This window comes from Benincasa hispida, chromosome 11 (assembly GCF_009727055.1).
Source record: "Benincasa hispida cultivar B227 chromosome 11, ASM972705v1, whole genome shotgun sequence".
Classification (NCBI taxonomy): Eukaryota; Viridiplantae; Streptophyta; class Magnoliopsida; order Cucurbitales; family Cucurbitaceae; genus Benincasa; species Benincasa hispida.
Genome location: NC_052359.1, coordinates 67,291,415 through 67,318,224, shown reverse-complemented (window position 1 = coordinate 67,318,224; position 26,810 = coordinate 67,291,415). Strand labels below are relative to the sequence as shown.

The window sequence follows — 26,810 nt, the reverse complement described above, 5'->3', positions numbered from 1 at the left end:
AAATTGTTAATCCACAAACATAGCCTATACTTTAATTAAACATATTATTATTTAAATATATCTAACAAAACAGACTTGATTTTTAAAAATAAAAATTGAAAAACGAGGTGGTTACCAAAAAGAGTAAAAATTCTAATGGATAGTTTTACTTTCAATACAGTCAAAAGGAAACAATTTAGTGTCTGGGGAACAACACTTTAAGAAACGATTAAATATATGACAAGTTAGCAAGTAGATCCTTACCCTCATAATGCAGCACACGATCACGCCTGCAAAAACATGCTGCTACAACCAACTCGGAAACTGCGGTTCTAAGAACAAATATCCTGCATCGAAAATAGTATTTGGCATCCAAAAGAAATACTGGAGCTATACATATATTGATACACATTGGAGCACAAGTTATTAAGGAACCACAAATCCCCCAAATGATACAAAGAAATCCAATGCAGGTACAAAGAAAAATGTGTCTATCAAAACCCTGAATCAACACATAAACACAGATAACAACAAAGACGCAACTAAAGTAGCCGATCGCTTAGATAAGGTACAGCGATTTTCCTTTACTAGCCACCTTTTTCTCTCTATTTATCTCCACTTTCAGATGATAAAATTATATATTTATATATACTACAGGCAGCTTCAATCGGTAAACACACATTTATTCACCTGTACAGGTATCGCTCTGCTCTTTAAAGAGAGCAACGCAACTTTGAGGAGTTGCCAGTGAATAACCGTTACACAGGCCAATCCGAAAAATAAAGTTGCAGCCGTATGTCTTGCCACCCCCGCAATAGTTAGTATAGTACATTATCGTATGTGAAGGCACCGAAGGTATTGACCCATATAAGCTTTTCGTGTTAGGGTATTCCAATTCCAAAGCTTAGTCGCACGAAAAAGTTAATGAGTTATAGCTAATTGAGTGCATAATGAATTCTTTCAAGAAGCTGCACAACCTGATTGATGGGGATGGATGCTGGCATTGACTTTGAGCTTGGTTTCACTGAACTTGCTGAGCCAACAGATGACGATAATACCGACTCTTGTTGCATACTTGTAAGTTCCAAAAACTGAGTTAGGATGTCACCATCAAGTATTTTCGGTACTCCAATCTGAAAATCGAAACAAACAAGGCATAACCAATTTCATTAGAAGGCGGCATAGGATTTAAGTTTTAATCACATTTAATAAGCAACATGAAATAACAGGAATTAACAGGAGTCTGAGATAACAGAAACACATAAAACTCAATGTGTTGTATGATCTTGTGCATCAATTTATGTTCTGCTAGTTACAGAAATTAATGGTGAAAAGTCACATGATAGGAACCAGAAGAGAACCAAAATAGATTGAGATATAAGAGATGAATCAGTATAAAAGATAAAACCCAAGTGTTTCAAAGTGATAGAACCCTTATCTCTTGAGATCTCTTGCAAACCCTAAATCACTAACCAAAACAATGCCTAATTTCACTCTTCCTCACCCCTCTATTTACAACCAAATATCCTAGTAACTTTTCTAGCTAATTATGAATAGGAAAGATTGTACAAACCACCCCTGAATTATGAAGCTTGTTACAATTAGCTAAAGTACGCAAATAAGATATGATTTCATTGTTACAATTATACTCTTAAACTTTTAATTCAATCAATTAGTTCTATGTAATTTGTTATTTGTTGCAACCAACAAATTCAACAAATTCTCTTCTGGTTTCTTTTTCTCAGTTTTATGAACCATTTGTCTTCAAAGAAACGAGAGAAGTTTTCAAATGCTTGATAGGTCATGGGAAGACGTGTGACCTCTTACCGAGGTTAATGCCTCTCTCTTCGTCAGTTTCTAAAGACTTGTGTAATTATCCTCTTGACCTTATTCTTTTAGATTGGAGCCCCTCTTTGTCTTATTAGGTCTATAGTCATTGTTTTGGCTCCCTCTCTAAGTTTTGCTTGTCGTGAGTTCTTTTTATATTCTATCATCTTTCACAATGACACCAAAATAATTATGCAAATGTTCTACTACCTATTAGTGGAAAACAGATGGCAAATGCCAGATTTTTTGGACTAAGAAAAGAATAAAGTAATACATCCTCCTCCTTTTACTTTTTTTTCTCATTAAGCCATATATGTGATATGATCTTGACCATACATTTGGTTGACACAAGACTTAAACAGTTAGGGAACCCACGGGCTCCCTTGGACTATTTTCTCCCATTCCACTGGGTTTGATGTGAAAAACTCAAAAAGCTAGAAGGCCTCGATTAAAAAGGTTCTTTTGTATCTAACAATTTGAAACAAGACCCAACAGCCAGGCACAAAAATGGCGAATAGATGCACACCAGTGAGCAGAGATTCAATATTGAATCAAGATGAATCAAACATGAATAGAAGTTAAAAGACCGAACAGATATCCTCATTTGTTGTTAATCTTATACTATTGCTTAAAGAATGACCAAAATTCTAAACAATAAATCAACGGATATAAAACATTGTGTCAAGCAGCTTTTCCCCTAAAGATAAACTAAGTGAAACTAACAGAGAGTTTGATTTTACATATATATATATATGACAGATGTATATTAATCGCAAAGAGTTTAAATATTATTTGGTCTCCAACTAACAAAGATATTGTCATCATCTTGACAGAAAGCTTTTAAAAAAGATGAGTAACAAAATTAAACACCTGACTAAAGTACTAGGCTTTGATCTTCCAAATTTTCGTATTCCATTTTATCAGTTCATGATCGGTACTCTAACTTCATAGTCTCACTGATAAAAGCACGTCACTACAGAAAAAATAAAATAAAACAAAACATCTCTTACAGGATTTTCACGGCTACGATACTCATAATGATCATTCCCCAGAATTGGGCAAGTTAGTGGATGAACTGCAAGTTTAGCCTGGACAGCTTCCAAAAGTTCGTACTCATCCCTGAAAAACCAGATGAATAGACAATCAATGAGATAGACCTACCTAATATTGATGGAAGGTCCAAAAGCCTGATGAATTTATCCGCACGGAAATTTGAATTCGATGATACTTTTGTGCCACAGGCATCTCTAAAGGTTTTCTTAGTGATATAATATTATATGGAAGCATCAAACAGATGAAAAAAGACACTCCTCAAGAACCTTGGGACTCCTTGGGTAAACCATCACCTAATTGGTGATTTAACATGGTATCAAAACCCATAAAGCCTAAGTCGGTATTTGGTAAAAAAAAATAATAATAAAATAAAATAAAAATAAAAATAATAAAATAAAATAATGAATGAATCCGATCCAAGAATGGCGAACCTCATGTTATCTAATTTGGTATCATGACCCATGAAGCCCAAATAGGTATTTGGTCAAAAAAGAAACGATATAAGTTGAAATTTGATCCAAGAATGGTGTGAACCTAAAAACATGTTAAGGATCCCATAATAGAGAAGTTTTTGAGACCTCATACTCTTTATAACATACATGGGTTACTCCTCTTATTGCAAATTGGTTTTGACAGGAAACCTTTTGTTTTTCTAATATGGTATCAACACACATAAAGCCCTAACGGATCGATTTTAAAAAAAAGAAAAAAAAAAAAAGGGAAAAAACAAAGAAAAAGAAGAAGGATCTGATCCAAGAATGGTGAACCTAAAGAGACATCATCTTGAAGGAGCATATTCAATATCTCAAATTAGATAGGGAGACCTCACAATCTTTAAGAGTTACATAAGCTACTCCACTTATAGCTAATTAGTTTTGAGATGGAACTCCATCTTTACTTAATGATCCCAAGATGTAGTACCCTACCCCATTATTTAAGTGATCTTACTAGGGAAAACATCTTTTGTTTGAAGGTACTGCGACTTTTGTTCTCTAATCAATTATTTAACCAAAATATTTAAATGGCTTACCTAATTGGCTTATCACCCAACGGTCCAATCCAGATAATCTCCCTCTAGAGAATAATTTCTCAAGCTTGATAGTGCCAATATAGGTCCATTACTTGATTTCATGCGTCAAACTTCCATTCCTATGGATCTCCTAGTTGAAACCTCATGTTATAAAACAAATGTTAAAGGCCGGTGGTGGTAAAATATTAGAAACCCAGAGTAATTTTTCCAAAAACGCGGCCAATTACAACTACAAATGTTAATTGGGTACTGCAAATATGCATTTCTTCATGTTAATTTACAAGTCTTTATATCTGAGACAAAACCTTGGTAAATATTATAAATCATTGTATCGAAATAAGATTATTCAGAATTACTTTGTCTCCTGATGGCTCGGTTTTTCAGAATGAGATTCAAATACTTTACCGTGGTCAATCAATTTCAGACGATTTTTAAAAGATAAAGAGATGCTGGATTTACAAAATCTTTTGTTATTATTAGAAAGGAAAAGGATAGTTGAAAGGCAAGATTGTAGATCTTGGTCTTTAGATTCTTCAGGTGTCTTTTCGGTGAAGTCATTATTCAGGCATTTGAACTCATCTTCCCCGATGGACAGTAAGTTGCACAAAAACTTGTGGAAATCAAGCTGCCCAAGGAGAATAAATATCATAATTTGAGTAATGATTTTTGAATCACCCAATTGTTCACAGACTCTTCAAAAAAAACTATCAAACCATTATCTCTCGCGCTCAATTTTCCGTGTATCCAGAATTCTGCAGACGGCCAGCATATATTCTTTGATTGCCAATACTATTTGGAAATGTGGAGGAAGTTATTTGCAACCTTTAATCTTCATTGGGTTTTTAGCAATATTTTTAAGGAGAATGAGGCTCAGATTGTAATTGGTCCTTCCTTTAAAGCTTTCACTTCAGTTGTGGATTAATGCAGTCATAGCAGTCTTGACAGAAATCTGGTTTGATCACTCTAAGATTGCAAGAGTCAAAGCTTCTCCTCGATGCTCCCTTTCCAAGAAATTTTCTAATTATTTTGTTCAAGAAATTTGTTTTAATTAGCGTGATTTCATTCAATCTATGTAATTATGACTTTAAGATATAGTTTTCTATTGTAATTGTCCTTTTGTTTTGGGATGTGATGAGGGTGTGCCGAACTAGTTGAGATAGTCAGGTACACCAACTGATCCCTAGTTCTTGTAGTTTCTTGAAATTCGAGCATTAATCGTTTTTCATTTCATCAATAAAAAGCGTTGTTTCCGTTTGGGGGTGGGGGGGGGAATCTTTTGGTTTTTTCCCAGGGCCCACAAAACTTTGAAATCCATGAACAGATTACAAAAGAGGATCCCAGATCTGCGCCCCCCAAACAAAGCTACCCTCATTGTCCAACATAAGTGGAAGATTCAACTAACTCAACACTAATGCAATAGAGTAATGTGTGGACAATTTTCTCGTAAAGAAGCAAAGTTTTAAACTTTCGTCACACATATTATTGACATTTTAATATGTCTATCGTTCGACATGAGGAGTAAATTGACATTTTCATTATATCATAGGAAAAGTGGGGAAATATAAACAAAAATATCAACTAGATATCACTAATGTAAAACTAGTATTAATAATGAGAAATTTTATTTTTTCTTTAAATGAAACAAGACTTTTCGTCGAAAAAATGAAAAGAGATTAATACTCGCATTACAATTAAACAAAATATAGCAAATATGACCATTAAAGCCAAATACAACCAATAATAGCATTCGAAAAGAAGTTGAAGCCCTTTGTTATCAGCCAAGCAAAGAGGGTCGAACTTATTTAGAAAGGGTAAAATGCTTACTTGCAAGGGTAAAATAAGTTTAAAAAGTCCATCAACTAACAGAACAGTAAAACTCAAACAGAAGTTTAACTGGATGGCTGATGCAACCAAAATGACTAGGAAAAAGAATTTTTTATTCATGCCACCATGTATTAATCTATTCCTCCTCTCTTTTCATTTAATCAATGAAAACTTGTCTCCTTTCCAAAAAAAAAATAATAATAATAAAAATAAAAATAAAAATCTCCTCCTCTCTCATCTTTCTCTCTCCTTCCACGCGCTCTTCTCTTTTTCTCTCTCTTACCATTCCTCTCCTCTTTCCCTCCCTTGATTTCATTGTCGATCCTGTTCTCTTCCTCTGCATTCTGTTATCGGCCCTTCCCTGCATCTCTCTCTTCTTTCTCTCTCCTCTCTTCTTCCTCATTTTTCAGCTCTCTGCTAGAACTTGAACAATTTCTTCTCCTTTCTTTTTCATTTCTCTCTCTCTTCCTCCTCTCTCTCTCTAATTTCATACCTCAGTTTTCAAAATCTGGATTTGGGATTTGACTATAACCCATAAATTTTAAAAACAGCATTTTTTTCATACAATGATTCTTGAACTGAATAGATTAATCAGCAACCTGAGGAACTTCCAATCTGTTTTAATTAAAAAAAAAAAAAAATCATTGATAAAAGAAATTTGCATCTTCCAAAGTTTCAATAAATACAGCTTCAATACTTATCCAGAAAAAACAAAACCCCCATAAAAAATGCCTCGTTTTCGCTTGTGAAATTGTTGTTTCATCCTTCTTAGTGGCAAAAAAAATATCATGGTTCATTTTTCCCTTTTCATCAATTTTGAATCCATTTCCCTACTATTTATGAAAAAAAAAGATGTGAGGAGTTGTGCAAGGTACAGAAGACAGACTATGAGAGAGAAAGAGAGAGGAGGGAGAGGAACGAGAGAGAAAAAAGATAGACAAATGAGGGAAGGCTAGTGACGGAACCTGGAGGGAGAGGGAAGGTCAATAAGGGAAGGGGAGGGGAATGGCGGGCATCGAGTCAAGAGAGAAAAAGAGAGGAGAGGAGGGGAGAGATTTGATCTATATACGTTGGATTTCCTTTCTTTTCTCTTGTAATATTGGATTGTTATTATGTGTATATCCATCATTTATGTCTAATATTCTATAATATTTTTTCCTTCTTGGTAGATGGTCTTTCTTCTATATAAGAAGACCTTGTATTTGATTCATAAATAAGAGAATAATATGACACTATTCTCCTCCAACTTCAACAATATATTTCTTTTTCAAGTCATTAGCTGCATTGAAAGTTGAGAAACAAAAATCTCTCTTTTCTTTTTTATGGGATTGACATTGCATAGATAAAAGAAGCACTTCCATTCATGAAGGGTGAATGGACATTGAAAACATCAATCATATGATCAAGAATATGTACCTCGATAGAGGAGTGAAGATTACAATGCTCCCTAATAATGTACTGGCAATAACAGTGTTGTGTGATGAGTCAAAATCAGAGCCAGGGACAGCACAACCTCTCAACAAATCATCAGCTGGAAGTTTGTATGAAAAATATCCCTACAAGTAAAACCGCAGAGGGTAACTGCTATTAACTTAATTATGGATATCAACAAGGAAAACGTTATCTTCAAGGCATGTCATGTAAAGCCAGTTTCTTCCATGAGAAAACATGATAACCATCCAAAATTTAAAATGGTGGAATCTCACAAGGATGATAATAGATTAATTTAGACATCTTGGAATTTCATAGTATTATGAATTAAATTCAAGATAATGCTATAACAATAAAGTTTTGCTAAGATCCAATTGCTTTGACCTTTTTATAAAAGTATTATCCAATAACGAACTAGTCTAAGAACTATTAACATATAAATATCACAAGAACTTTCATGCAGTATCTCGCAAAGTGCAACAACTTACTTTCCTCAAGGTCATGGCAATTTCACCCATGTAATAAGCACAGTTCAGGGTTAAGTTGCATTCCGGACTTGCATTATCTGGCAATAGAGAAATAAAAAGTATGCACGATTCTCAATTTGGCCACAATGCATAAATGTAAGAAAAACAAAAAATATGCACCATTTTCCATTTAGCCACAAGGCATAAACGCAACTGAAGTTCCGGTGCAACAGAAATTGGAAAAGAAAAATTATTATTCTACTTGTGAATTAATGGAACAATATAAAGATAACGTGGTGTCTTTGAGTAGGCTTTGAGTTACCAATGCTATAATCCTACAATTAACTTTAAACTCCTACAGAATAGTGTAGCAATTATCACTAGGGTCTCTTACAACTTCCCCAAAAAATTCTATTATTTCTTTTACCCACGAGTCTCTTAACAACGCACATACCCTAGCCAGACATAAGAAACAACCCTTCTTCCAAAAAGGGAATGGATGAGGAACTCCCCAATCATATACTTAATCATTCATTTCAGTTTATCTTATTTATCTCCAACTGGAGGCTTTTGATGTAATCACCTATTGGTTGAGGTTTTTTCTTTATTCATCAAAGAAATGTTTCTTATCCCCCAAAAAAAAAAAAGTCCTAATAAAACACCTTGGTGTGCGAACGAGAAGCTAATTCTTGTTTTATAGAGAAGCTAATTCTTGTTTTATAGTGTTTAGGCTGTGGGTCATTCTATTTGCACACACATCCTAGCAGTGCCCATTTTATAAAAAAAAAATATCATTTCACATTTGCTTGCCCCATATTCCATTTTAAAAAATCTGTTTTCACTACTAAATCTGCTGAAGAATTAGTAAAATATCATGTTAAACGGCTACGGTGGGCTAAAATAGAAGAAATTACATCAAGCTTTTTCAAAGTTTCATATCAAGGGGAAAGACTGAACTCTCCAAGATAACATTTTAAGTATCCATACAGTAAAAACTATTGTTGAACTTCCAGACCATCAAGCACAATACAGAAAGAATAGTCATATTGCCAAAATCTTGAAGCAGAAGATAACCTTTACCTTCTAAACGATCAGAACATGATAGAATAGCAATACTTCCCTTGCGATCTGAAACAACAGCAGTGTCGACATCCAAAAGAGTACAATCAGCAACTAGCCTCTGTGAAGGATCAGAGTAAATTTGCTCCAGCTTTTTAGCATCCTACAATCCAAGAAAGGTAATGATTCACCAGTGCAGCTCAATCTCCGACAACATGCCATCAAACATTTAAGAAAAAATTTCGAGCTAAAAATTTAGCATCATAAAAAAGGTACTCCCTTCCTACCCAATTATCTTTAGGAGCTAATCGAGAAATTCTAAGTACAAGTTTAAGCGGGCATAACCAGATTTTCCAGTTTAATAGTTCAGGAGGACTTGGGTTGGTTGGATGAGTATACATATTCCAGCAAAGAGAAGGGAAACGGATGGAAACCAATGGAATGAGATGTTGGGATTCTTGGTGGAATGTGTTTTAGGTCTCTGGGTTATTCTGCCTTCAATCTCATGGTGGTTGAGCAGGTTGATATTTGGTCTGTGAGGGTTCAAATTGAAACTTGAGCAGATTTAGATTTATTGTTCAACTAAAAAAATGTGGAAAATGGGGGAGAAGAAGGTTAAAAATAAAACATAACATCCTCCTCGTCTTTAATTATAATTTGATTTGGAGGAGAGTAATACTTGGATGCTACTCTGGCTACACCTATCTTCATAGGTTCCCTTCAACCACAAAATGGAAAAAATATTTTTTTTAAAATATCTTTTTTAAAAAAGAAAAGTTCATCATGTGGCAACTTATGATTGGACACTTGGGTGAGCTTATACAAACATGGGTGCAGCCAGTATTTTTCTTTGGGAAAACCAATTGATCAACTGCACCCCTTGGACAAGTGTGTTTTAGAGGAACGTCATTAATATTAGGGTACTAAGGAACACCTTTTTTTTTTGCAGGGCATACTAGTCATCAACAAAGTGTGTTAGTGAAGTAGCTTTTTATTTTGGCTATACATAGGTGCCTAAGCTAGAGTCAGATATCCAAGCTCCTCAACCTGCAGAAATCAAACTACAACGCAAGAAAAGAACCAACAACACAGAAAGAGCCCAAATACATCTCTGATACACTGTTATATTGAGTGTTCTTCAATATACAGTGATATTATGAGTCTGCAATTGGAAACCAAGAATCTTCCACAAAAAGGAACTATCGAAATATCCCTCCCCAATCTAGAGGAGAGCTGGTTCTCTCTGCTCATAGACACCAGACTACCCACAAAACAAGCTACCTCAAATGTCCCCAAACGCCCATACAAATACGTCTCACAACACAGGCAACATACTCCCAGAATCCCAGGCTTGGCCCACTAACCATTCTACCTATCACTCCCAAATTTGCCCCTCCTAGAATATGTCTTAATAATAGGAGGCCTCATAGCTAGCTCACATGCCCTTTGACTAATCTCATACGACAATCATAGTACACTTTACATGGACCCAGTGACCACTGGATCAAATCATTTAACTAAATAATATTTCATTATCAGAAAAATCAAATGATTAATATCTTAGGTAGGTGGTCAGCCACCATGAGATTGAACTCGTTCTCCAAAAGTCTTTCTTTATCTTTTTCACCTGTTTCACTTCCCTCAATAGTCACTATGCCAGGTGCCAGATAAAAAAGATGGGAGCGTTTAAAGGCAAGAAAAAGTGTGGGGAATGATGTGTGGGAGAATCCCACCACTCAAAGAGCTTGGGATCTTGTAATGTTCTTTTCTTATATCAACAACACTTTCTACTTCATATCTGGTTCCTATCATATTTATGTGACGGTTTTGGTTTACTAAGCAACAGATTTAATAGTATGATTGGAATTCTTTAAGACAAATCTTGTTGTTGAATATTTGCAGAAGCCTGTTCATCATTTGAGTAAATACTAAAAAAGCATCAAGCCTTAACCTAGAAAATTTTGAGAAGACAAAGCTTTGTACAATAAAAATAAAAGGCGAGAATGAATAAGAAACTACCATTACCAGTTACCTCTTGATATGAGAAAAAAAGAATACCATCACGACAATCACCAACAGCAATTCTAGTAACATGAGCCGTCAGAGACGTTATCATAAAACGTGTCCTCCCAACTGCAAACCTTTTCACTCTTTGGGAACTATCGTTTGGGAAACCACATACATAAAACTGAAAATAGTAGATAGTATGAAGAATGAATAATCATGTGATGTACATGAAGAGATATTTGAATCTCAAGGTCGGAAAAGAAGAATCTACAAGAGGCCAAAAACAGAACAGAAGGAATGCAACTTACAGCACTACCAGCAGATGCCAAAAAATAACGATCAAGATAAGGGCAGATAGCAAGAACCATTCCTGGCAAGGTAGTTGAATGAACTACTCGTAATTGCCATGCTTCTGTTTCCTCAAGTTTTATACCATCAGAGCTTGCATCATCTGGACTGCTACAAAGACTACTGCTTGATAACTGTTCTGTAGCATATCCAACAATTTCACGAAATGGCGAGGCTTGTAGAGATGATAATCCTGCCTTTGAACAAAAAGTCATTGAGCCGGTATCTGAATTTTGAACGTGTTCAAGGCAGAGGACAATCATCCGACCCTTGGTACTGTTAAAGGATATATTCAGTTAAACTAATGAAAAGAGAGACTTGAAAAAATCTTTAATGAAAGAGGAAGATACTACTGAAATTTACAGGTTTGACCATCATAGTAGAAAATGTTGCATTATGGTGCTAGAAGGTAATGAAAAAGGTGGATGAATCAACTTTCTTAAGCTTATCACCAATAATCCAGAGGATGAGGAGAGAAGAATTTAGCCTTGATTCTCATCCTTTGCAAAGTCATGTTGAAGATTCAAGAAGCAGTTCTTCATCAGACTTCATACTCTGTACTCTGTAGTCGTCGAAGATTCTTAGCCTTCAATTCTACCCTCTCTTAAAAGAAGAATTTAAACTCAAATATGGCATTTTAATGTAAATGTGCCCCGTTCTCCATCCATTGTTAAAATGATCTCTCGAAGGTTTTTTCTTTTCTTTTTTTTTTTTGTCAACCATCACTTTCAGCTATGCCATTTTTAACATTTCACCTCACCAATGAAATGTCATTTTCTATGAATACATTTTTTTATTATTAAAAAAGAAAATAAATAAATAAAATCTGTATCAAGAGAGAGGGAGAGAGATAGTTTTATTGAAATAGAAATAAAATTTCTCATTGAGCATTTGGCCGAAAAGAAATAGGAGAACTTTTGGAAACAGCGTTTAGGCATTTGGGAATCTGCCAAATTCAACACCTTCTGACCAAACTCCTCCCATTCAATCACCGTTCTTTTCTCTTCTGTTTACCCATCATCCACCTCACCACCCTTCCAGCCTTCTTCCGGTTTTGCCCATCGTCCACCTCACCAGCCTTCTTCCAGGTTTTTTCCCTAGCCGTTTCATCCGTTTTTTCCCAAGCCAGAGTTCGTTTTTTATTTAGTATAGTGACGAAATTCAAAAGCAAGCATGGAGGTTAAAAGCTGCAAGCCTGCAATATCAATAATCATTTCTTCTGTATGTAGAAAGATGGAAGTGGTTACTTTGTCGAAGATATGAAAAAGGGTCACAAGGTTCTCTTCTCGATATCAATGGTAAGATGGTTTGAAACTAGTTTGGAAAAACTGATAAGTGCCCCATCTTTTGGGTTCTTTTCTCTCAAAGAAAAAGCTGATGAAGGAGTTCTCCAACTTTTATGGAGTGTGCAGTCTGGCCTTCGATGGGTGGGAGGAAGAATATCCACGTCCCTTTTGGAGCTGACAAGAACGGATGGCATGTATTCAAAGAAATGGTCAGTTTTTGCATCAATAGCTCCCCTGTTTCCCCTGCTTCCAGGTTTATTCACGGTGGAAATTCACAAAATTTGAACTGTGGCTTGGAGAATAGTTCCGGAAAGAGGCAATTCAATTCAACAAGATCTTATGCTGATGTGACCGACCAACCTTAATCACTCAAAAGCCTCCTTCATCAAGCCTTGGCCCTGCTGTGCAGTCTTTCTGGATTAAAAAAGAAAATGAAGTTTCGGATCTGACGCTTAGTGATTGCTTGGTTATAACTAAATTAATGGCTCATTACTCATGGGGAGAGATTAAAACAGTTCTTGAAGATCAATTCAAACTCACTGCTTCTATTAATCCTTTCTTTGATGATAAGGCACTAATTTATGTCAAATTTAGGTATTTAATTTTATAATTTCTTTTCTAAGACCTTTTTTTCCAGCTACTACCTGCTGAGCACCCTTTTTGTAGGAAAAATTGTGTGTTTTTTTAAGTTTATATTTGTGTTGTACTTTTGTGGTGGCGGTGTTGGCTTGGCCTTTCTTCCAGGGGTCTTTTTCCTATTTTCATTTCCCTAAAGAAAGCTGATTACTTATTTTTTTTTTCTAAATTTAAGAAAAATGGTCAAATGCCAGCCTCATGACTGATCAATCACTGTTGAAAAATTTTCAACATAGACTGATCTGAACGTATCCTTTTATTCTATTGAAAAACAAGGAGCCCACTGGTTGATTTTTTCTTTCTTGGGTAAAAAAACATAGTTTTCATTTGGATATACAAAGCATGTGACAAGCAAGCTAAAAGAAATAAACAAACAAACTCAAATCCAACAGGATCTAATTACAAATAGGTTAGGAGACAGACGCATATAAGGACATGTAAACCTAGCAACCTCCGAACCCTCCTCCCTCACAGGTCAGATCCCCCACAACAATGCAAAGAAATAAGACTACCCCAAAACTCTTCCTTTATCTCAAGGGGGGATTCACGAGCACCTCTTCAATCATGATGCTGCACTCCCTAACATGAACCGAAAATAAGCCAAACATTACTCAAGCATTTGCTCCACAAGGAAGGAGCGAACGGTCAGCCCCACACCAGATGATCGATATTGTGGGCTCAACATAACAGAAGATCGTCTCTCAATACAATCCAAAGTGATCCCGAGTCATGTGTCGTTCTCTTTCAAGTACACATCTCTTGTACTTTCTTTTTATGCATTAATAAAAAGATTGGTTTCCTTTTCAAAAAAAAAATTCTTCCGTGGAAAGCCTGCCACATAAAGAGCTTGACCTTCTTGGAAATCTTTTTCCATAGAGAGGAGAAGATAAAGGCATCGGGAGGGGATCAAGTTTATACATAATATGAAAGAAAGGATACTACGAGAAACTTCCTAAGGGATTAGGGGTCCAAACTCTAACGTCTCTTCTCCCAAGTGCACTTGAAGGTTATGAAGTGCAGAAAGCAAGGCCAACGCTTTTGTGGTGTTCTCTATCAAACAAAAGGCAACAGAAACCAAGAGAGCAAAGATAGAAAGTCAAAGGGGGGAAAAATAGAAGCCATTCAAAGAAGCTTCTTATCGGATAAGTGGGGTAGATGGGGAAATACAGCACAAAGAGGGGACTGCCTAGCCCACCGATCCTCCCAAAAATCTTAGAGCCATCCTCAACAAGACATTTCCTAAACCGAGAGAAAGGGAACCAAAAGAGATAGCTGAATAGAGGTTTTTACTCACACCCATAACACCATGCTGTGTACCCCACACAAAAGGGTGAAGGTCATATCTGCTTATAATAATCCTATGTCATAAAGCATTTGCCTTCAGAAAAACTACCACAACCATTTTGCCCATTACACCTCATTACAGAGTTAAGATTTCCAATACCTAGACCCTCCCAAGGCCAAAGGTTTTGAGACCCTAACCTCTTTCCACACCAAATCTCTCATCACCTTCTCAAGTACCATTTTGCAATGATCTTATATAAACTCAAAACAAAACTATCTAAAATCTTCTTATCTGACTTGGAGATAAGACACACACAAGTCTCATTCATGGTTGCTACAACAAGGCCTCTTTCATAAAATTCATAAAAGACCTTCCACAAATCTTCTTTTATGCAATTCCACCTATTTGGGAAGAAAGCCATGGAAAACTCATTCAATCATGAAAATCATTTCTATCAAAACCGAAAACCAATCTTTTAAGCTCCTCCACAGTACTCAATAAAATTCTCACTGTCTCCCCCTAGCAACATCATGAAAGAAGAAAGTATTATTATCATCGTGACTTTGGCTTTAGCCCACTTTACCTTACCTTTTTGTCTCTCCAAATAAGGGTTCCAAACACACCCTTTAACATAGCCCTCTTCTCCCTCAAACCCACCCGCTGGTAACTCTCCAAGCTCCTCCAACTCATCTAAAACCATAATACTTTCAATAATCTCAATCTTCCTAGCCTTAATAATCTCAAAAAGTGATAGGTTCAAATCTTTTAGGATTTTCTTTGTAAGGTTCCCAAGTTCTCTCATGAAACGAAAACTTTCCCCACCTTCCCTCCACCCTAGAATTCCACCACAAAAAAATAGAAACTTTAAAGGAAGGGTAGAACAATCACATATTCATGAACCTAAAGGGACACGAACCCGAAGAAATCCTACAAGAGTTTAGGCTAACAGGCTAATGATCAAAAGTAACTCTCGACCCAATAGACTTTCTAACATCTGAGAAAAACTCCTGCTAATCCCGGCCCAACCCAACACACCTTATGTTTTTTTTTCAATAAAAGGAAAAATAAATTAAATAGTTTGAACTTTTAACCCTCATTCTATTCTACTCTTCTTCCACACAAACAATCAATCTCAAACTTTACCTCCTTCACTCTCCCCATGCCCCATTGTCGTTGCCACCCACATCATCACTGTCGCTGCCAAAAAGTTGGTGCGCTCTTCCAGAAGAACTGGTAGTGGGTATATGTTGTGTGTCTATGTTGTTTCTGCTTTATTTCTAAATAATATTTAATATATATATATATATATATATATATCTTTTGTATTTCATGATTGCGTTTCTATTTATAATTTTTTAATTACACAAATTGGGATAAGAAACAAACTACCATCAATTTTTCCTCTTTATTTTTTGGAAATCTCATCTAATATAGATTTAAATCAATTTCGGATTATTCAATTCCGCTTGTGTTTGTTGTGTGTTTGTTGTGTTTCTTAATCGCCAATTGTTTAGAATTTATGTTGTTTTAGTGTCTTTTTTCAACCTACAAAAGCAGAAACAAATCCTTCTGGAAGCGCACTTCTTGATGGGGAATATCCCTACCTCGCCCCATTGTCAACCGTAGTGTGATCAAGACTATAGATATGACACATCACGATCCAACAATTGAGATACCTCTATACGAACCTGACCTTTCATAAAAAGTCACTCTAACAGTTAAATAATTGAAATTTTTAATTCAGACTACTTATATAGATTTTCAATATCTACACTAAATTTTGTTCCCAAAAAATATAATAAACAATACGCTAAAATTTAATATTTTGTACAAATGTGCATTGCATGTGAGCAATGGCTAATAAATTTTAAACATATACTTAAAAAACACATTGCAAAATGAAATTAATTCTAAAAACTGAACTTGCAAGAATCTTCATCCACTACGATGAAAAATTACAAACGTTTCAATTTATCACATAAAATGAACAAAAAGTGTGAGAAGCACCAAACCTTTCAGCTTCACCACTGGGCATTATGGCAGGACCAGAAGACAAGCTTGTTCCAACCACAAGAACTTGTTCATTTCCATTCCTCACTAACTCCATGGATTTCCCTGTCTCTCCAATTTCAAGCTTGAAAGATGATAAAATTGACCCACTAAGAGGATCTACACAGCATATGTCAGATGAAGATGTATCATTAATCAATTGAGTCCTCATCACAAGTAGTAATTTGCTCTCGCTGTGATATAAAACCTTCCTTGGGGTGCCCCCAAGGTGAAATTTCTGCACATTAAGTCTCTTGGTATGTACCATCTCTACCTAGAATATTGCAAGCATTATTTAGATGGGAAATAATGGTCTACTATCATCAATGTACAAAACTCATACCCCAAAAGATACCATGAAGAAACAGTAAACTAATTCATCATCTGAGTGCGATGTATACATTTACAGACTAACAATTAATCAAAAGTTATACGTATACATGTAAAAGATATGTGTGTACGTAAAATATTCATAAGGGTCCTCACCAAATGTAGACTGCTTTCCGCAACAAATAGTAGTCCATTTGGGCAGTCAGCAGAACACACAGAAGTTACATGTGTTGACGGTTGAAATGATATGGAAGTATATGAAAGACTGTGTCTTGCACTATGTAATAACCACGGCCTATCACTTAGAGCAATTATATCAGAATCCAGCCTATCAGTCAAAGGAACCAGAAAAACAGGAGTGATCCCTATACGCCGAATAGCAATCAATTGAAGACTAGAAGGAATTTCATCCTCGTGCTTCTCCAATATAGTAGCATTATGCAATTCCTTGCTGAAAGAATCGGGACAAGATAATAAAAAGGGAATAACAGGACTCTGACAAGGCATATCAGATGAGTTCATCGTAGTAGTATGAGGCCACTCAAAACGAAGCAACATTCCATTCCTGAGCCCCGTAAGAATATAAAACCTGTCAACTAAAACAAGTCTCACATCTTGGGGAATGCATCCACTAACAGCATTCCCTAAAATATTCATCAATGAAACAGTTCCCGAAGCAAGAACCGTTAGTCCTACAGAGGGAACAAAAGATAGAATCTCCACGGAAGGCCTATGGGTGCCTATAACAATAATATTATCACAACTCACCCCATTCAGAAGGGTGGACATAATGCTATTTTCAACTGAGTTCATAGGAAAATTTGATTCTTTTTGAGCAAAATGTTTTTCAGGAATTGAAATGCATGATAATTCATTCTGCAATCTCAAATATTGCTTTTCATATATTTCATAGTCATATCCTGAAACCTTTCGAACTCCAAGGATAAATAAGAAGCATGGGTTAGAAGTGGAAACAACAATCACATTATGTCCAACTGCTCCCAAGCTTATACCAATATTATCTGGAAACCAAGATGTGCAAGGTGGAGAAGATAATTCAATGCCTTCAGAATGGGCGACCTTGGTGGGTAAACATAACCTTACACCATTTTGATGTATTTGAACCAATAAACCATCATCTAAAAGACCACATGCCAAAGTACAGGTGTCAGACTGGAAACCAACTGAATCAGTGACATCAATAAAACTCAAGCCAACTGATAGAACTCGGGTCTCTTCAACAAATGACAATACCAAATATGAATGATAAGCATCGCTTAGTTTCATTTTAATAGTCCATATACCCGTTATACCTTGATAAATTGGAGATGTCCTCAACAGATTTTCTACACTGATACCATTTCGAATAATCCTTAAAGACCCTTCAGGTGCCATTCCACAGCATGCAAACATTTGGTCTTGTTTTTCATCATGCTTGTCAACAACTGACATATCCAAAATTGGGGCAATGTTCTGGATGGGATTTGCATATATCAGCCTTCCATTTTCTAATTTCAAGACCATTCCATCCCCCATTTCCACTAATGCAGCCAAATATCCGCCTTCAACCCACAGAAGTGCCTTGTATGGTTGACCTTTGTAAAGACAAGCAGACTGATTCACTTTCAGGCCATCGGAGTCGAAATTCATTTCTATCATGAAGAGTTCTCCTGTATCCATACAGAAAATCATCCTACGGTTTCTATTATTGCCCGGTTCCCAACTCCAAGAACACACGTGATTCTGGTTTGTATTCAAACTGCCATCATCACTGTCAATGCACATGGGATCATAATCCCTTAGTTCCAGCAGAGCACATGCAGCGACGTTAAATAGTCCTTCATCATCTGCATCTTGTACTCTATATGACTCTTCAATAAAATTTTGTTCCACATTGGGTGGGAAGTGTAAGCCTATTCTATAAACACAACAGGGACTATGAGCGTCTTTAAGATCCATCAAGAGAGCATCACCAACCCTAAATAGAAGAGCAAATCCATAAGATTGAGGAACTTCAACAACCTCGTATGCCAGGGGTCCATCTTCCAAAAATTGAGAGATGATGTGTATAGTTTGTTCCCTGATATTCCATCCCAATAATAGCAGTTCATTCAAAATCGCTCCTCTCCTGCAGTATAAAGTTTTCAGTACATAACAAACCTATTCCAACTATAATAAAATACCAAACACATATTAATTTACATTCAAATGCTAAGTAATCGACAGAAATTTTGATATTTCATCTTCTAAAAGCATGGCATCTGTACCATACCTATTAAGAAGAACAGCTAGTACAGGATTGTTGTCCTGTGTAAGGTGGCCATGAACTTTTGAAATAAAGCACATACTCCATATGGTACCACATATACTAGCTTTCTGCATGCTTCGAGGAGCAACTGAATCTCCTTCACTATCAGGAGGATAAGTTATTCTCTGAAACCAGGGTATTAAAACTTCTTAACGGAACATTCTTCATGAAATAACAATTTATAGAATGTTAATATCCGGTATGCATGAAAGTAAGAGAGCAAAAAAGTGTTCCAACCTTATCAACGATATCACTACCAGCAGATATTGAAGTGGAGAATAAAGCCAAACGATTTTCATATGCACTAGCAGCAATAAAGCATCCACTGGAAAAAATAAGATCATGGAGTAAGGAGTAATTGAAAGAATGAACGAGTATGCACAAATATAATTACGTTCCCCTTTCCTTTTTATTTTTATTTCATTAGAAAAGAAAAAGGTAGAACTACATTTCCAAAGCTATCAGAATCAGGAAGGAGAAATAGTAATCGAACATGGATTGTTCAGAAGCTTGGAATAAAAACAAAGCAGTGGTAGACATTACCACACGTGATGCATCATGGAAATGATGCCATGCTACTTACTGTAACATAAAGCAACAAATTAGAACTCAAAATGGCTCTAAATCTATGTGCCTACAAAGCTATGATATCCCCTTATAAGAGTTTCAAGATAAAAAAATAAGAAAGATCATCGCTAAATAGCAATTAGCAAGCTCCGACCTGCAAGCATCACATGACAACTTTTTAGTTGTTTGTTACAAGCTTGAAAAGTGGTAGAAGACCCATTCCAATGGAAATGACAATACAAGAGTTTGATTAAAAAGGCGGTCTAATACCATATCAATTTCAATGGAATAAAATATTTATATTGCTATTATTAAAAGGCAAGATACATAGCTCTCTTATATAGGAAAAGAAGGCTAAAAGAAGAAAAATAAGAATAAAACTGTTGAAATGGTGTTTTAGCCCTAAGGGTATTTTAGTCTTTTATTTAGCGTCTACTGTCTAGGGTTTCTCCCAGTTTGGTTATTTATACTTGTCTTGTGTTGAGTACTATGTATCAGAAAATTAAAAAGAATAAAAATCTCTCATCGTGGTTTTTCTCCCTGATCTAGGGTTTCCACGTAAATCTGTGTCTTTTAGCTTCTTGGTTGAAGGAGATGAATCTTGGATTCTTGATTCAGGAGCAATGGACCATCTAACTGGATCATCTGATCAATTCCTCTCTTATTATCCAAGTGCGGGAAACAAGAGAATACAAATTGTAGATGAGTCCCTTGCCTCCATTGCTGGGAAAGGTCACTTATCTCCAATTCAAGGGTTAATTTTACAAAATGTCCTGCATGTGCCAAAGATATCTTATAACCTACTATCTGTCAATAAAATAACCAGAGATCTGAATTGCAATGTCGTTTTCTCACCAGACAATGTTTTGTTTCAGGACCTGAGCTCAGGGAAGACGATTGGCATTGCCCGACACAATAGGGGGCTCTACTTCCTCTCGGAGGATGCTTCTTCTAGAAGTTTATCTAGCACTTGTTTACTGTCTTCCTTTACTATTTCTAAAACTAATTTCTTGTTATGGCATTTTCGTCTTGGACATCCAAAATTTCATTATATGAAGTATATGTTTCCTCATTTGTTTCGTAATGTTAATGTTTCATCTTTATCTTGCGATATGTGTATTCATGCAAAACAACCTCGGGTGTCCTTTACTTCCCAGCCTTACAAATCTTCCCAACCTTTCCACCTGATACATAATGACGTGTGGGGCCCATCTAATATCACAACCGTGTTAGGTAAACGGTGGTTTGTCACCTTCATAGATAATCACACCCGTCTTACATGGGTGTTCCTTCTTACGGATAAGTCTGAAGTGACTACAGTCTTTCAGCAATTTTACACTACTGTTGAAACCCAATTCAATACCAAAATTGCTATCCTTCGGAGTGACAATGGCCGTGAGTTCGTTAACCAGTCCCTCCGTGATTTTTTAAAATCTAAAGGTATCATCCACCAGAACTCTTGTGCCTATACACCACAACAAAATGGGGTGGCCGAATGGAAAAACCGTCACCTTATAGAGGTTGCTCGGGCACTCATGATCCCTGTGTCCCTACCCTCGTACCTATGGGGAGATGATGTACTCACTGCAGCCCATCTCATAAATCGAATGCCTTCCCGTGTGCTCAAGTTCCAGACTCCCTTAGCTCATTTCAAAGAGTCATTCTCTTCTGCCCGTCTTTTCCCAGATGTTTCTCTTCGGGTGTTTGGGTGCACGGTTTTTGTCCATAATCATGGTACCCAGAGTAAGTTCGCTCCTAGGGCCCAAAAATGTGTCTTTGTTGGGTATCCACTCCATCAACGAGGCTACAAGTGTTATCAGTCTTCTTCTCGAAAGTACTTTGTCACCATGGATATCACCTTTCAAGAAGATAAACCTTTCTTTCCCGTTAGTCCTCTTTAGGGGGAGACTCCGAGTGAAGAGGCTAACACGTCGTCCACTTATTCCATTCTCATAGACTTGTTTCTTGAACCCATTCCAGACACTAATGATCCTGTCCCACCCATTCCTGACACTAATGATCCTATCCTTCCTACAAAACAAGTTCTTTGGATAACCTACTATCGGAAGAATCTACGAAAGGAAATAGTTCCCCCTGTTGCTCCGCCGGAAGGTGTTCAAGAGTCGGAACCAGAGCCAGCTCAAGAATTTCCTATAAAAATATAAAAAGACAAAAAAAAATCATAGAAATTGATGATTACCTTGTTTGCAATAGTGATATTTAATTTGCTAGAAATGTATGTTTTATAAAGATGTAGTTTTTACAAAAGTTTCCAGATTGGGGATACAAGGAAAAAAATAGGAATCATTAAAAAGTTTCACGCAAAAATAATGTAAAATTAAACGAAAAAAGAAAAATGTTAAATAAATTTATATATAATATTTACCTAAATATTGAAGTTGTATCTCCCTCCCCTTCACTTTAATTAATTCTATACGGTTGTGGCAATTGGACCAACTTAGGTTAGGGGGCATTGTCCCTCAGTTCTTACCAACCTCCGGTGTGTAATCGACATGTTGCTAGCTTCAACTCGTTGGAATAAGAATCATTGATTCCCGGAGCTGTCTATTTCTTATTCATTCAGAGCGTTCGGCCAGTGCTCCTTTCTCAAACCAGAACAACTCTGAACGTTAGGGAAGCCCACGGAGCGGGAAGACCACCTGAGCGAACCGACCGAAGGGACTTGAATTACTCTTGATAATAATAAATCTATTGAAAGTAATGCAGTGAACACTGGCGATGCAACGAACTCTGGTGAAATTAAGGAGGATGAGAGTAATGAATTTTCACCTAATGATGTTCAGGAGACTGAAAATGTGTGACAGGACCAGTGAGATTGATGCTACCCTGGACTTACCGATTGCTCTACAAAAGGGCACGAGGTCATGCACCAAGCACTCTATGAAAAGCTTCTCATCTTACAATAGCTTGTCAACAAGATTCAAGGCCTTCACCACTAGTCTAGACACCGTGACAATTCCAAGAAATGTGTACAAGGCTCTGGAAATTCCTGAATGGCAAACCGCAGTTATGGAAGAGATGCGAGCCTTCAAGACCAACAAAACATGGGATCTAGTTGCTCTTCCCAGAGGTCACAAAACAGTCGGGTGCAAATGGGTGTTCACAGTCAAATACAAGTCCGATGGGACTCTCGACAGATATAAGGCCAGATTGGTTGCGAAAGGATTCACTCAAACGTATGGGGTGGATTACTCAGAAACCTTCTTACAGGTGGCAAAACTCAACACTATCCGGGTTCTCCTCTCTGTTGCCGTGAACCTAGACTGACCTCTACATCAGTTGAACGTAAAAAATGTGTTTCTAAATGGTGAGCTGGAAGAAGAAGTATATATGACTCCTCTTCCAGGTTTTGAAGCGCAGTTTGGGAGTCAGGTTTGCAAGTTAAAGAAGTCTCTGTATGGTCTGAAAGAGTCCCCTAGAGCCTGGTTTGATCGTTTCACTACCTTTGTCAAAACCCAGGGATACATCCAGGGACACTCTGATCACACTCTGTTCACTAAGAAATCAGCACCAAGGAAAGTAGTTGTGTTAATTGTATATGTTGACGATATTATTCTGTCAGAGAATGATTCTGTAGAAATTGACAAGTTGAAATAGAAGATGGCAGAAGAGTTTGAGATTAAAGATCTCGGTACTTTGAGATATTTCCTAGGCATGGAGGTAGCAAGATCAAAAGAATGGATCTCAGTGTCTCAGAGGAAATATACATTAGACCTATTACGAGAGACTGGGGTGACTAGATGTAAACCTGCAGATACTCCTATTGAGGTTAACAGTAATCTGGTAGAATCAGTAGACGACGTCCCGGTGAACAAGGAAAGACATCAACGACTTGTAGGGAAGCTAATATATCTCTCACACACCAGACCTGATATTTCATATGCAGTGAGTTTGGTAAGCTAGTTTATGCAAGCCCCGTATGTGAGACACATGGAAGCTGTCACTCGGATTCTGAGATATCTAAAGTCAACACCTGAAAAGGGCTTGATGTTCAGAAAAATGATAGAAGATGCATCGAAGCCTATACAGACTCAGATTGGGCCGGTTCCATTACTGATAGGAAGTCAACCTCGGGGTATTGTACCTTTGTATAGGGAAATCTAGTTACATGGAGGAGTAAGAAACAGGGTGTCGTGGCTAGAAACAATGCCGAAGCTGAATACAGAGCTATGAGCTTGGGTATCTGTGAGAAAATTTGGTTGAAGAAGGTATTAGTAGATCTTCATCAAGAGAGTCATGACCCGATAAGACTCTACTCTGACAACAAGGCTGCCATTAATATTGCTAATAACCTTGTTCAGCATGACAGAACCAAACATGTTGAGATTGACCGACATTTTATCAAAGAGAACTAGACAACGGTAGCATTTATATCCCCTATGTCCCGTCCAGTCAACAGATTGCGGATGTCCTGACCAAGGGGTTACCTAGACAGACGTTTGACACTTGTATTAGCAAGTTGGGCCTCCTTGATATTTACATCCCAACTTGAGGGGGAGTGTTGAAATGGTGTTTTAGCCCTAAGGGCATTTTAGTCTTTTACTTAGCATCTACTGTCTAAGGTTTCTCTCAGTTTGGTTATTTATACCTGTCCTGTGTTGAATACTGTGTATCAGAAAATTAAAAAGAATAAAAATCTCTCATCATGGTTTTTCTCCCTAATCTAGGGTTTCTACGTAAATCTGCATTTTTTTCTCTCGTCTACTTTTTCAATAAAAACCATCAATGGTCACACCTAATTAAAATATTTACAGCTAATATAAACCAACAAAACTTCCCAATAAAGAAATAGTATTTATAAGAAATTGCAACCAAGAAAGAGCCACTCTCACAATGCTACTCTCACTCTGCTACCATACCAAGCAACTGCAGCAAAAGTTACACCAAAGCCATGTGCGTAAAGAATAGGATACGGAATATCTGTCAAATATAGTGATCAAACCCAAGCAACAGCAAAAGAATAAGAAGATAGCCAAAGTTGAGGCAGAACTTTAACCAAAATCAATGAAAGAACGGATACAAGAATGTTCAATCAGATGCAGAAAATAGATAATCTAACAACATCGACTTCAACAAATGGAATATGAAGAAAAGAACAATATATTTTCCATTTGCAAAAGCTACAAACCTTGAATCTGAGGCCAGCAATCTCCCTATCTGATTCCTTGAATTTCCAGGATTGGAAAGTTGAATGTGTGTCATAGGAAGAAACCTATACCAACAGTAAGGGAATTAAGATTGAACCTGGTTTTCTGGAAATAAACTCACTGAAACTGCAGCAAATCCAAGAGTATACTTTTATAAGAGAGTCAAAAAGTACGCATAAAGATAATAATAATTATAATAATAATAAATCATAGGTAACCTGTGCATTTCATTGCAAAATGTGAGAAATGAAAGCTTTCCAGAATCGGAAATTACAATGAGAAGATCCTTGCCCAGCATCTGAAAGAAATGGCACATATTATTGGAGTTGTCAAAAGTAGAAGTAGAACATCTCCAATAGGACCATGCCATGAATAAGTATCTTATTCCCTATGAGAAGGTTTCATATTGAACATGTAGCATGTAGCAACAATACACTCTAAAGTACTCATCATATGTGAGTTCTTATTTTATCAGCTAAATATTAGAGAGTGAACCACCGGTCCCTGATCTTTGTAAATCTCTCAATTCAGACATCAATAAAACCTAACCTGTGTATATGACGGGCGAAACCTCTCATTCCATGGTAGGATGGCCATATCCTTAATAGTGCCAAATACAGCCTGCTCACATACAGATTGTACAACCCCATCTTCGCCTATAACCACCAACTCTATGGATGTCTCCTGAATAAAGTTTCACCAACATATTGTTGTTAGATCTATCCAAGGTTAAAGATATGTTTAGTATCTTAATAATGACAATTAAATTGCCCACAGAATTTAGAAACTTGGGAGTCCTCTGTTATCTCAAACTTGCTTACAATCACCAACGGTATGGGAAAATATGTTGATCAAGCTAGTTATTTTACATGGCATCATACTGGATGTACAGTAGGAAACGTTTTAACAAATAATGAGTATTCATAAATGAGATGAAGATTGATATATATATATATATATATAAGAACTCAACAGTTACACCAACTGTTCAACACTATACTTCTCTTCTGCTCTTCAAAAAGGTTCATCAACTCTTTTTCCAAAAAAACTCTTCTTAGTGCATCAAAATTTCCGATTTGAGTTTATATATACATATATATATATATCGTTTACAAAACAGCATTTTATGGATGCATCCATAGTACTTCCGACATCAAAGTTCTTTTTAAATTTCAACACCACGAATTCTGGCATAAACACTCTGATGCAAGTCAACCTTGTCCATGTCGACATCTTAACATGCCGATGATTATAATAAGAAGCGTTACCATACAGATTCATGATGAAATATACATTCTGAACTCCCTCCATTGCAGAAAGCAATTGGCAGGATGCAGAAGCTCCACATTTTTGCTCCACTATAAAAATTCATGTCCTGTAAACGATAAACCTACTTCCTAACATTAAAAAACACACGCCAACCAACCACGTGCCCTCTCGGACAGAGAAATGCCTCTTGGTTTCTGAAGCAACGAACAACACTCGTCATTCACTACTTGAATGACGTGACGCAAACCTATTCCAGAAGTTAAATAATTACAAGGGGAAACGAGCTTCAATCCAATTGAAGTACAGAACAGTTGATTGCTATAAATAATGAATTCGTTCTGTAAGTCCTAACGACTAAACCAATGCCTACCAATCGAACAAACCGATTCACTTCACAAAGGAAGAGTTCATTAGAAAAAAGAACAGCAAAAAACATCAACCAAAAAAAAAAAAAAAAGAACGAACCTTCCCAAAGACAACATCGAGAGAGCTCGGAGAGCGTATGTGACCGTAAAGAACCTGGAGGACGACACTGCCTCTGAGAACGCACTTAGCCAAGTAATATGTGGAACTGGTGGAAGATGAAGATCGCGATTTCGCAGACGAACATTCCTCCTCCGAAACCGCCATCAGCTAGCACATTGAAACTGAAACTCAAACAATAGGATTATAGTGGATTCACAACCAGAGAGAACAAATTCATCAAGAACAAGAGAAATATGAGCTATCGCAAACACAATAGTGTTCTTGAGAGAGAGAGAGAGAGATTTTGGGGAAGAGGAGAAGAAAAGGAGATGATTATTCCATCAGGGAAATTATCATGGTTTGGGAGGGGCGAGTGTCCACGGTCCCGCATCATTACACTTCTGCCTCAATCTATTGTTTTT

At 36.7% G+C, this 26,810-nt stretch overlaps 1 protein-coding gene across 4 annotated transcripts; it reads right to left on the bottom strand.

The window, feature by feature from the left end:
- Positions 1 to 327: 327 nt before the first annotated feature.
- Positions 328 to 26,781, bottom strand: LOC120091066 (splicing factor 3B subunit 3). Of its 4 annotated transcripts, none has more exons than XR_005485646.1 (16): positions 26,389 to 26,781; positions 25,204 to 25,338; positions 24,873 to 24,952; positions 24,636 to 24,719; positions 19,157 to 19,244; positions 18,884 to 19,044; positions 16,768 to 18,739; positions 16,245 to 16,555; positions 10,986 to 11,301; positions 10,703 to 10,858; positions 8,692 to 8,833; positions 7,633 to 7,709; positions 7,130 to 7,269; positions 3,890 to 4,030; positions 2,817 to 2,925; positions 1,081 to 1,112 (listed from the first exon to the last, which is right to left on the bottom strand). XR_005485646.1 is itself a non-coding variant. In XM_039048875.1 (15 exons), exons 1-15 carry the CDS (start codon positions 26,551 to 26,553, stop codon positions 915 to 917), a joined length of 4,134 nt encoding a protein of 1,377 aa, XP_038904803.1. In that variant the 5' UTR covers positions 26,554 to 26,781; the 3' UTR covers positions 328 to 914. The 4 variants fall into 4 exon arrangements, 2 of the variants coding, with proteins under 2 accessions (XP_038904803.1, XP_038904804.1); XR_005485645.1 differs by having other exon boundaries at positions 3,890 to 4,019; XM_039048875.1 differs by lacking the exon at positions 3,890 to 4,030 and having other exon boundaries at positions 328 to 1,112.
- Between the last annotated feature and the right edge of the window lie 29 nt (positions 26,782 to 26,810).

Coding starts and splice junctions, on each gene's coding strand:
- LOC120091066 (XM_039048875.1), bottom strand. CDS start 26,553: ATGGCGGTTTCGGAGGAGGAATGTTCGTCTGCGAAATCGCGATCTTCA. Junction 25,339..26,388: donor TCGATGTTGTCTTTGGGAAG/GTTCGTTCTTTT, acceptor AACTTTATTCAG/GAGACATCCATAGAGTTGGT. Junction 8,834..10,702: donor TTTTTTTCTCATATCAAGAG/GTAACTGGTAAT, acceptor CTTGGATTGTAG/GATGCTAAAAAGCTGGAGCA.